Source organism: Xenopus laevis, chromosome 4S, assembly GCF_017654675.1.
Source record: "Xenopus laevis strain J_2021 chromosome 4S, Xenopus_laevis_v10.1, whole genome shotgun sequence".
Classification (NCBI taxonomy): domain Eukaryota; kingdom Metazoa; phylum Chordata; class Amphibia; order Anura; family Pipidae; genus Xenopus; species Xenopus laevis.
The window spans coordinates 4,331,257-4,343,730 of NC_054378.1; the positions used below are offsets into that span (position 1 = coordinate 4,331,257).

The 12,474-nt window shown below is 35.2% G+C and overlaps 1 protein-coding gene across 1 annotated transcript in view; it reads right to left on the reverse strand.

Annotated features, from left to right (window-relative positions):
* LOC108714921 (mucin-5AC) overlaps nucleotides 1-12,474 on the reverse strand; it is a 56,687-nt gene that overhangs the window by 38,726 nt on the left and 5,487 nt on the right. Inside the window, exon 2 of the mRNA XM_018259797.2 lies at nucleotides 3,017-3,031. Coding sequence (XP_018115286.2) covers nucleotides 3,017-3,031 — 15 coding nt within the window. The remainder of the gene's footprint in view (nucleotides 1-3,016; nucleotides 3,032-12,474) is intronic.

Sequence of the window (12,474 nt, forward strand, 5' to 3'; positions counted from 1 at the left end):
CTTCCAGTTACTGTGTCTGATTCCTGACTTTAGTTTTGGTAAATTGTAATTTTGTCTGTCCTGGGTAGTTTTTGCTGCTGCATTTTTGATCACCTGAGCTCAGTATGTACAGTAACTTCTTACTGCTGCTCTGTCAAGTGTTTCTTTTCTTATCTAAGTTATACTTTTGAGCAGCTGTTGTATTTCCCTAGAGTTCACCAGTACTTTGATTCTTTGTTGTAGATTTATTGCAGCTATTAGTGTTCTATGTTTGATTCATTAAGGCAGCTACACTCTGCCTGCAGTCATTGCTCATGGGAGCGTAACCCTTTCAGCTCAACTCCTGCTAACTACCTGCTAGTTGATATATACATTATTATTGCATCCACTTGCTCCTTGACAATTATTATTCTGGGGCTAAAGCAACTTAACTTTCATTGTCCAATTTCCTTACCTGCAGAAACCTGCTTAAACCCAACTACTTTGTATGAGGAGCAGAATTACCAAGACTTAGGGGCAGATTTATCAAGGGTCAAAGTCAAAATTAGAATTTCCAAGTTTTTTTATTTAAATTTGACTAGGGAATACTCACATTTCAAAATGTATCATGCACTGGCCCTTTAAGAATTCAAATTTGACTATTCGCCACCTTAAGCCTGACATATTGCTGTTTTAGCCTATGGGGGACCTCCTGGGATCAATTTGGAGTTGTTTGCAGCCTTCCGGAAAATCAAGTTTTTTTTGGAAAAAACTCTAATCAAATTTGATTTGAGTTTGCAGGTCAATCCCATTCACCTGATTTACAAAAACTCAATTTTTTTGATTGTGTTTGATTTTAACTCAAATTTCGAGTTTTTATAAACTCCTATGAATTTGACCCTTGATAAATCTGCCCCTTAAAGTATATCATGGAGATCTGCATGTTGATCTTGCCTTGAGTATGCAGTGTAGTTTTGGATCTAGTCCTTAGGTATGATATCAGTAAGCTGGAGAGGATCAGAGATGTGCAACTAAACTAGTAAAATGGATGGAAGAATTAAACTATAAGGAAAATTTATCAAGGTTGGGGTTGTTTTCTCTCCAGATAAGGTGCTAACAAGAGAACAAGATTACTTTTTAGAAGTATATTAAAGGTATACAGGATTTATTATCTGGAAACTCATTATCCAGAAAGCTGCAAATTACGGAAAGGCCATCTCCCATAGACTCTGTTTCTGTGGCATCTGTTTTATCCAAACAATCTACATTCTAAATTTTAAAAATGATTCCCTTTTTCTCTGTAATAAGAAAAACGCACCTTCTGCTTGATCCAACCTAAGATATAATCAATACTTATTGCAGGCAAAACAATCCTGCTGGGTTTATTTAATGTTTACATGATTTTTAGTTGACTGTTATCTGGAAAAACTACCAGAGCATTCTGGATAACAGGTCCCATACCTGTATTATTTTCCCATAAAATTGATCAATGCACCAGATGCCATCCCTTTATAGGATAACTTAATCCCCTATGAAAAAAGCCCCATCCACTACCCCCCCATAGTCCCCCTCTCTGCTTCAGCCCTGCATAATGCATTAGTACAAAAAGTGTCCCCAAATGGCAATCTCACTTCTTCTTCATCATACAGAGTAGCAAAGTGATGTTCCAGGGTGCCATCTTCAGCATCTTCAGCTTTCTTCGGAAAGGGAACGCCGACACTGAGCTATTTGGCGTTTGCATAGTTGGAGCCATTCTAGTATTTGCACCAACTGCGCTGGAAAGCTATAAATTGCCAAAGGGAAGGAAGAGGATCCGAAGAAAACAGAAGATGTGGAAGATGGTGCCCTGGAGCTCTGCTGTGCTTCCCTGCATGAAGAAGTGAGATTGGCATTTGGCGATACTTTTTACATGAATGCATTATGAAAAAGCAGGGAGGGGGGACTATGGGGGGTGGTGGATGAGTCTTTTCTCAAGGGGGTTTAGTTCTCCTTTAAACTAGAGGAACAGGGCAGGGATGATGTGGAATACCCTGCCTGGTGATGTTGTGAAGGCCAATTCTATTAATGCTTTTGACAAGCATACTACGCAAGGGTATTGTGATACAAAAATCTACAGTTAGTACAGGTATTAGTATATATATATATATATATATATATATATATATATATATATATATATATATATATATATATATATATATATATATATATATATATATATCTATATATATATATGTATAGGTCTATATAAATATGTGCATAAGTGTGCAATGGAGTTGTCAACGTCAATTTCTAAATGCAATCGTTTCTCCTCAAAATATTATTTTTATTTCAATAAATAGGTGAAGGAATTGCGAGCTCTAATGTTACTGCTAAATGCCTGGTGTTAAATTCTTGTTTGTACATTGCTTGCAGTCTGTCAGTTTAATTCGTTTTCATGTTTCTCGCATGAATGCTCAGGTACAAAAGAAAAAAAACACAAAAGAACAAGCTGACCCACTTATAAGTCACTGAACCCAACCTCTATGAAGTCTGAGCCAACTTATCATAATGTGTGCATCTTCCTTTAGTCTTATTGTGTGAAATCCTATTTTGCATTTGTGAAATTATTCCTCACTCACACTTCCCATTTTTAATTGCCTAAAATTTACCTTCTTCATATTGGAAAACAACGGCTTAGTTTTGAGATGATGCCTTAAAGAGATAGTTTAACTTATGCTATAGCCTTTTTTAGCAACTTTTCCTTGGTCTTTATTTTTATCTATAGTATATATAGTTTACTTATATATAGTATATGGTTTCTGAATTATTTGACTTTCTCTTGTGCCTATTTTCAGCTTTCAAATGGGGGTCATAGACCCTGGTACCCAAAAATCTAATGAACTTAATAGGGGGGAGCAGTGAAGAAGTAAATTACTTATCAGGACCCTGATTTTTAGTTGAGGCCACACGAATTCTTTAAGGTGCTAATATATTCTTTAAAAAAGTGTCAAATCGTTATCCAAAACTTTATTTCAGCTAGTACTGTGATACTAAGATAAAAAAGAAAATAACTTACCTTCTGTATCCTCAGCTGTAGTTAAAAAGAGAAAAAAGGATTGTTAATGTAACACATGCATCAAGAAAAAGCTAGCAGAATTTTGACGGTAGATGGAGCAATCATTTTACTGGTATCTATATCTCCTGCAGCATATGGATATGGCATAGCCCACCCTGGCACAATGAGTCATAGAGGCTCGTTGGCCAAATTTGCCAATGGGCAGTTACCTATAGCAACCAATCAGTGATTAGCTTTTTAAAGCCAGCTGCAAGTAGAACAATGCATGCAGCAATCTGATTGGTTACCATGGGTTACTGCCCATGGGCAAATTTGGCCAGATTTTTTTTTTAAACCTGTTTTTATTTAATTTTTATCACATAATTAAGTATGTTTTCATCTCTGCAGTTTCGTACAGAGTAATAATAATGAATATAGGTTCCTAACAGTTAATTTGCCCAGTTTTGACCCCACAGCATTAATTTTAGTAGAAAAGTTATAATAATATATTTAAGTTGAGTAGTTTGGTGGAATACTGTTAGCTATCTGAGACATGTTTTTGATAAATATTCATCTAAAGCCTCTCTTGCGGACACATCTCATAACTGTGACACAAGATACAAGTACATTTCTGGGTGATCCATCATGCATCCAGTCTTTGGGGTACATTAATGAAAGAGTGAAGTTAGAGATCGCCCCGGTCTGCTAGAGTGAAATTCTGCCACACTCCATTTATTTCTATGGGATTTATCAATGGGTCAAAGTGAAAGTTCACCCTTTGATAAATACGCCTTTAAAAATGCCATAGAAACGATTGGCGGAATTTCACTCTAGAGGACAGTAGTGATCTCTAAAGTTGGCCATACATGGAGAGATCCGCTCGTTTGGCGATGTCGCCAAACGAGCGGATCTCTCCCCGATATGCCCACCTTGAGGTGACCAATATCGGGCTGATCCGATCGTGGGCCCTAGGGACCAACGATCGGATCCTAACAAATAGTAATGGGCGGTCGGATCGCAGGACCACATCAACGAATAGATGCAGCCGCGATCCGACTTTCGGCCAGATCTCGATCGGTGAAGCCGTTGGGGGGCCCCATACACGGCCCAATAAGGTGCCGACACGGTCTGTCGGCAGCTTTTTAGCCCGTGTATGGCCACCTTTACTTTACTCTTTAATAAATGTACCCCTTTGTCTTCTGAATTAAACAAACACCTGAGTTGGTGTTACTGTATCCCTCATGAAAGAGTTTTGAACTTAAAAGCAGCATTGATGAACTTGAGCAGTTTCAAACTGAGATATGCCGAATTAAAGGATTTATATCTGAAAGCAAGTTTTGTATTCAGATTATAACATAAATCATCTGTTTTTTACTCACATTTTGTGGAGTTTTGTGACTTCTCCGGGACCTTTTTTGGTATTAAATTTCAAAAACAGGTGCTATATGCTGTTTTCTACACATTGCACCAATACTGCACTTTAAAATACTTCCTGCATTCAGCAATGCTATATTAATGGGTGGCTGATGGAGGGGATCCCCTAACATATAACTCATTCAGTCATGGAATTCAGGGTATGCACTGCTGGCAGGCTCAGGCAGCGATGGAGTCCTGTACTAGAGGAGGTGGTATGGACAGGTCTGCTGTGTGTTTTTCCATTTGGAGGTCCAGAGCACAGCTAGGTCCAAGACAAAAGAGTACTTTTGTGCTCCTTGATGCTCTTGAACTTGCATCCAAGCCCCCTTAGTTTTTTACATAATGCTTAATTCAATTAAACATATCACTAGTTTCACCGCTTTGAAAGAACAGCTAGTAGAGAATTACACATTTAAACCTGGTATTTGATTAAATTTTTTCTTGGTATGATGAATATGCTGTATGTACACGATGAAAAGGTAAAAACTATGAGGTTGAGGTAATAAAATTCAGAGAGCTTCATTTTCCGACTTTTTGTGCTGATACAGAAATGATGCCCTAGAATGCCCAATAATATATCAGTGTAATGTGAATTGTAATTCTTCATAATTTATGAAAACTTTACTGTATCAGCTTACAATTTTTGTCTTGCCTTAATTGACATTTTCTTCGGTTAGGTGGCCAACACCTTTTATATTGTTCTATAATAACTTAACAAAGAGCTAGCAAAGGACAAGGCTTGGCAGGCTTTGATTCATGGTCTAAAGTCATTGGGTGCACTCCAAGATCTGCTCATACAGAAAAGGAACAAGGTACCGGTATGGGATCCATTATCCAGAATTACGGAAAACCTCCCATAGACTCCATTTTATCCAAATAAGCCAAATTTGTAAAAATTATTCCCTTTTTCTCTATAATAATAACACAGTACCTTGTACTAGAACCAAACTATGATTTAATTAATCCTTATTGGAAGCAAAACCAGCCTATTGGGATTATTTAATGGTTATATGAGTTTCCAGTAGATTTAAGGTATGAAGAAATTACAGAAATATCCATTACCCAGAAAACCCTAAGTCCTAAGCTTTCTGGATAACAGGTCTCATACCTGTATACTGTATTATTCACAACTACTGTATTCTCTTACATGTGATATATAGTGCAAAATTCCTACCTCGTAAAACCAAATAATAATTACTAACATGTATTTCACTTTACTACAAGGTTGTCTTGTGTTTTTGCTACAGCATTGATATAGACTAATTGTACTTTTGCAGTTGAAGAGCTGCAAGCATACTGTAAGAGTTTTTATTAAGTTAATTTCCCACAATAAATGGCAGAAAGATTAAAAACCTGTTGAAAGCAGCACATACCTAGGACAAAAAAAAAACACCCATAATTTAAGCACTATGTTGTGAAGACATATTTTGCAAACTGTTTTTAAAAACTGGTACCGTTTAATATAGTTACATAGTAGTTACATAGTTAAATTGGGTTGAAAAAAGACAAAGTCCATCAAGTTCAACCCCTCCAAATGAAAACCCAGCATCCATACACACACCCCTCCCTACTTTTAATTAAAATTCTATATACCCATATCTATACTAACTATAGAGTTTAGTATCACAATAGCCTTTGATATTATGTCTGTCCAAAAAATCATCCAAGCCATTCTTAAAGGCATTAACTGAATCAGCCATCACAACATCACCCGGCAGTGCATTCCACAACCTCACTGTCCTGACTGTGAAGAACCCTCTACGTTGCTTCAAATGAAAGTTCTTTTCTTCTAGTCTGAAGGGGAGGCCTCTGGTACGGTGATCCACTTTATGGGTAAAAAGGTCCCCTGCCATTTGTCTATAATGTCCTCTAATGTACTTGTAAAGTCTAATCATGTCCCCTCGCAAGCGCCTTTTTTCCAGAGAAAACAACCCCAACCTTGACAGTCTACCCTCATAATTTAAGTCTTCCGTCCCTCTAACCAATTTAGTTGCACGTCTCTGCACTCTCTCCAGCTCATTTATATCCCTCTTAAGGACTGGAGTCCAAAACTGAACTGCATACTCCAGATGAGGCCTTACCAGGGACCTATAAAGAGGCATAATTATGTTTTCATCCCTTGAGTTAATGCCCTTTTTTATGCAAGATAGAACTTTATTTGCTTTAGTAGCCACAGAATGACACTGCCCAGAATTAGACAACTTGTTATCTACAAAGACCCCTAGATCCTGTATATGTCCACGATAAGAGAAATTAAGCAAAACAATGACAAATTCGATACTATAATTGTATCTTTTTACATTCCAGTTTAAATTAAGCTAAGATTAACACTTATTGAAACATTTCATCTGGAAGATGTTTACATTCCGCTCATTCACCTACTTTTAAGAAAAGAATAATTATTAATGCAACTGATTAAATGCAAAATTATTAATTATTAAGAACTGATTAAATGCAGAAAAAAAGGGCCATACTGATACTTCCTCACGTTTACTGTTGTCAACGTAGTCATCCAAATGATCACTTTAACATATATCTTTATCTTTGAGTACTTGAAGGTAGTTTTTCTAAGAAATGTACAACAGATGTGTCCTCAGCAATATAACAAAGCATATTCTTGTTTTGTTAAGTTTGGTGGCTGAAAATTAATAACTGCAAGCATTGTGTTCTTCAAGATTAAAAGCATATGTGACATGTCACACAATGTCCCTGTGTGCCACATTTGTTGGAATTTACAATCGGCTCACACATTATGCCAGGTTAATGATTACATATCAACGTGGAATGAAAAGTGAGGTCTAATAGAGTAGGTTAACTTGAACTTACATTGTTCCAAACAGATAGTCTTCTTGTAACTATTGTACATTATTGAAGAAGATTCTATGTGGGTTACTTATACCATGGCTTTGACCTTTAGAACCCTATTTTTTTGTTAATAATGGCTAAAGTCACAAAGAACATAAGGGATACGGTGTAAGTATGAAAAGAGCAAAAGATACCCTTGATTAACTCTTATTCATTTTATCCTCCTGATTCCAGCAGAGGTCTGACCTTAGTCAGTGAACTATAAGTAACAATTTAGAGAAAGAAAAAAGTTCTTAAAATAGGTCACTAACATGATGGTAGAACTATTGTTCTACCTTTACCAACCCCTATGCATTTTGATACTCGGTAAATAACTATTTGGCAGTACAAAAGTCTAAACAAAGTCTAATTTGGACCAATATTACATAGAAAAAATGTATATGATGGGATGCTAGTCTCTATAGGGCCTGTGATTTTTGAGATAAAGACCCCAGTTCAAAAGGGTATAAACATCCAAAACCAAAAAGTAAAATAAAATAAGTTATCCCAAAACCAAAACTCTATATTATATTCAAAAATAGTCTTTATTCAAAAATCATGTTAAAAAGATAGGCATACAGACCACATAGGCGGATAATTTTTGGATAATTTGGCCCAATCACCTAATTATAAAACTCAATTAATATAAATAAACTGCTAACAGTTATTACAAATTACTTCATTATTGTAATTCATTAAAATTCCTCAATTGTATTGATGGAGGTCAATTAATTTAAGTGAAATACCGATGATTACTAAAACCGATGCAACATAGTGAATAGATGAAATATAAAGAGTCAATTTGATTAAAGTGCAGTGCCAATAACTAGTAATCAATTTATCATCCCAAATTCATTCCAAACTTATAATTAATTTATAGTGACCACTAAATATTAAAATTCATGAAGTAAATGGAAAGAAAATGAAATAGAAGATGGTGGAGTTGTCCCAAAATCTACTGCCTAAAAGATTCTATCCCTGGGACACCACAAAGGTGGAGAAGGCAGAGTAACCTGGACTGTGGTCTCAATTCTTAAATTAGCAGTAAAAACAGGCTATTATAACCTGAAAAACCACAAATCCACGGTCTTTTGGAATAGGACAAAGAATTGTAATAGAAGAGAGGATAGTATGAGACGAGCAGTTGGTTTTAAAACCACCCCAGAACAACCATTTACAGATTTTTGTGATGTAAAGAAATAGATCTTAGCAGTTTAAAATAAATAAATAAAGCTGAAGGCAATTTAGTTGACTCGCATTTCGCAATAAAGGTTTTATCAAGGCGAAAATCAATAAGCGGATTTTTTTTATGGAAAACATCATAGCTTGATTGGTATGTTTCTTTTTATTCTTCCTCTTATTACTGCATTATTAGAGGTATTGGGACCTGGTGTTTTCCGTATAAAGTATCATTCCATAATTTGGATGACTATTATATCTGTTAGGATCAAATACAAATTATATCTGTTAGGATCAAATACAAGGTACTGTTTTATTATTGCAGAGAAAAGGGAAACCTTTTCAAAAATTAAGATTATTTGCCTATAATGGAGTCTACAGGTGATGGTCTTCCCACAATTTGTAGCTTTCTGGATAGGGAATCCTGTACCTGTATCAAAAATTTTAATTAAAATGTGTTTTTTTAATTCAATACCATGGTGACATGGTCCAAGTGATGAAACTGCATTTGACTCCAAATAATTTAAATGATGAGTCCCAACTAAATGGAAATTAGTGATGGTGATTTTAACACCAAACCGTACAATGGTGCAGACTACAGTGGTCCCCTAAAGAATACATGGGGAGACCCAATCTGAAGGACAATTAAAATGATATTTGAAAAAAAGGTTATTTGCTAAACTAGATATTCCTAAAAATCCAACCTAAAGACCATTTGCAACAGCAATTCATTCTTATCACTTTAACCTTAATATGAGGTAAGATGTCCTTTAACAGTTGATTTATATGATAAAAGAAGCCTGGTGTGCCAAAACAAATATGACATTTTACTGAGACATTTCTTCTAATTACAAAAAACTTAAATTGTTGGTGGGATGGAGCGTTAAAAGAAATTAATCTGGTGGACACTGAGGTGGTAAGGCTGCTCTGTTACACTTACCATGACATGCCTTTTAATTGTTTGTTTTATTGCTTATTAGTATTTACAGACCAAACATGACAGGGCCATCCTAATGGTAAAAACTGTAAATATTAGGGCAGAGACAGACGAGAATATACGGGGATATTATGTCGGCCGGCAAAAAATTGCCTCTTCTTTGGGCGACCGGCTAGAATCTAAATCAAAGTTGGGATGGCACTTGGATCGATTTTCCGCAGTCGCCCGAAGTTGCCTCACGAGGGGTTTTTGGCAAGCCCTATGGCACATTGGGTAATTATTGGGTGCTTTACCGATCATGTTTCACCCTCTGCTACTTTCTGTCATGAATCATATGAAAGTGCCAACGCTGGTTGGTTCCACTATTTTTTCAGGCAATCATTTGAAAGCTTATAAACTGTACTTGATTAGGGTATTCACTATACATAGGCAGAAAGGTGCATAGCCCACACTCTTTACAGCTAACTATTCAGCTCATCAATATGTATGCTATCATATTTATTTTATATACACATAACATAGTAATTTAAGCAATGCAGAAGTGGTTTTACTAAAATAATGAGAACTTTTCAGATTCTAGTAAACAGTGATGAGCGAATGATGACAATAGATTCTAATGGGTGAAAAAAATTGTTGTGCATCAAAAATTTGTTGCGGATAAAAAAATATTTGAACTTCAATGCAGTTTGGCTAATTTTCACCATTTCATGAATTTTGGCAAAGCGAAATGGCTCAGATTTGCTAATCACTAATAATAATAATCATAATAATAATAATAATCACTACAGTTCTTAGTGGTTTGTAATGTATTTTTGTATGGGGTACACTTTTTTATCTATCCACTAATAACACCATGAAATCTATCTAGGATGTGCCATGTCTGCAGCAAAATTTGGACATACAACCAGGAAAGGCCAACTACATTAGGTCCTGTATTAAAAGGCTGATTGACCAGCTAGAAGTTGCAGTACAATTTTCATTTCCATATTCACAAGATAAATTACTGAATTGGGAAAATCCAGTAATAAAATAAACTTATATATTAGGGGCTCTTGAAATAAACTCTGCTATGTTTTATTTACCAGTAGAGAATTCCAGAGGAGTCAAAGAAGTTTGTGAAGAGTGAAGTTATGAAGTATTTAAATAGGTTGTATAGGTTTACTAACTTTTTAGAAATGGGGTTTTTTTTGCCCACATTTGGTCATTTATTGCACAAAATAAAATATGTGTGCAGGGATTTAGGCATGGATGTGCAACTTTTTCATGATTTGTCCCAGTTATCTATTGTATCACCTCTTTGTTGGACAAATGATAATTGAATTATATTGATTGGGTATACCAGGGCCAATATCCTTTCCATTTTCCTCTAGTGAGACAAACCCGCCTTAGGGTGTAAAACTACCATCAAACTTTTATCTCAATAAATGTTTTTACCTAAATCCTTATCTAAGAAGCAGTTGTGGCATGACAATAGCCTTCCTTCTTTTAGGCTGGTGACAAATGTAGCAATTGTGGGGAGATTATTTGCCCAGCAAGAAATCTCCTCTTCTTCGGGCAATTAATCTCCCCGCAATGCCTTCCCGCTGGCAAGAATCGCCGGCGGGATGGCATATGTAGCGCTTCGGTTTTCCGAAGTCTCTCGAAGTTTCCTCATGAGTTAGGTGAATACAGCTGATTAAACAACCTACAGAAGACCTGACTAATGTTACAATGTTGAAATATCAGAAAACAAAAAGTGTTAAAGAAAACACACCTTTCATTAGTAGTTACATTTACAAATAATTTAAAAAAAAAATTAAATTTTTAATAAAATATAATGGAAATTTGTATTTTTAGGGTGGTAGACCCCTTTAACACCCCATTCATTCTTCTATGCAAACTAGATATAAATCAATTAAAATTTAATTTAAGCTCTTAACTACTTAAATATAATTTTATGATAGTGGGATTGAAACAGTATTTTTCCTGCATCTTCCCTTCAGTAAATAGATACATGTATGAGATTAATTATCAGGTATGTATCAACCTTGGGGTTTTTAGAATACAGGGCCCTTTAATAAATGTATAGTGGAATGTTGTCTATAATTATATTTTCTTTTATTAAGCAAAAAAAAAAATCCCATTTAACATCAACATTCTTGCATGAGGGCTACATTTATTGGACCAATGATGTATTTAACACTGTTATAAAGCTAGCAAGTATACTTGAAATTAATCTATTAGTTAGAATTTTCATTTAACACTTCTCTGCTTTACTAACAAATATACAAATATTATTATTATAATAATCCACTCCATAAATGGTTTTAAGGGACATCTTAAGGCATTGCACAAAAAAAATATTTAGTCAAGGAGAAAAATACATCTGTGTATGTAGAGGCATTACCAAAGCAAATAATTTTTTTAGGTGTTCACAACAGCAGGTCCTAGGATCTGTTGCTTCCCTTCTATGGGGTAGTAGATTGCATTGTCAATTTTTCTTTTCTTCTTCAGACCCCACTAAAATCTTTTGCTGTCCCCCCTTTCCCTACTCAGGGACATTGCTGTCTATTTGGTTATTTCTGTGATACAACAAATTAGTTGATCAGTATCTCTGCTTATTCGAAAAAAAAAATCTATAAAATACTATTTCAACAAATCAAAATTCATTGTTAAGTACTATTGTTAGAAAGGTATCGCTAAAATATGAGAATTGCAAATATTGTTGTATAAAAACAAACAAAATATGTCCAAAAGCAAAATTCGGAAATCCTAAAGCTATATATGTACTAATGATTGATACATGCTTGATACATGATAACTTGATAGAATGTTTCAGGTTCTGAATGTTTTTTCTATTTTTGGCACGTTGCTTTGCTGGAGATCATCCACCATAGGTTACAGTGTTAAGTAAAGGAACAAGATCTGTTATCTAGATTGGTATGGACCTGGAGTTTTCCAGATCTTTCTGTAATGGATAATCCTATCTATGGGAATCTTTTTCAAAAATTAAGATGATTATTTGCCTTTGAAGTTTTTTGGGTAATAGAGCTTCCATAGCTATACATGCACAGTTATATTTTCTGTGTACACATTTGAATCCTATTATTTATAAGTAATTGTG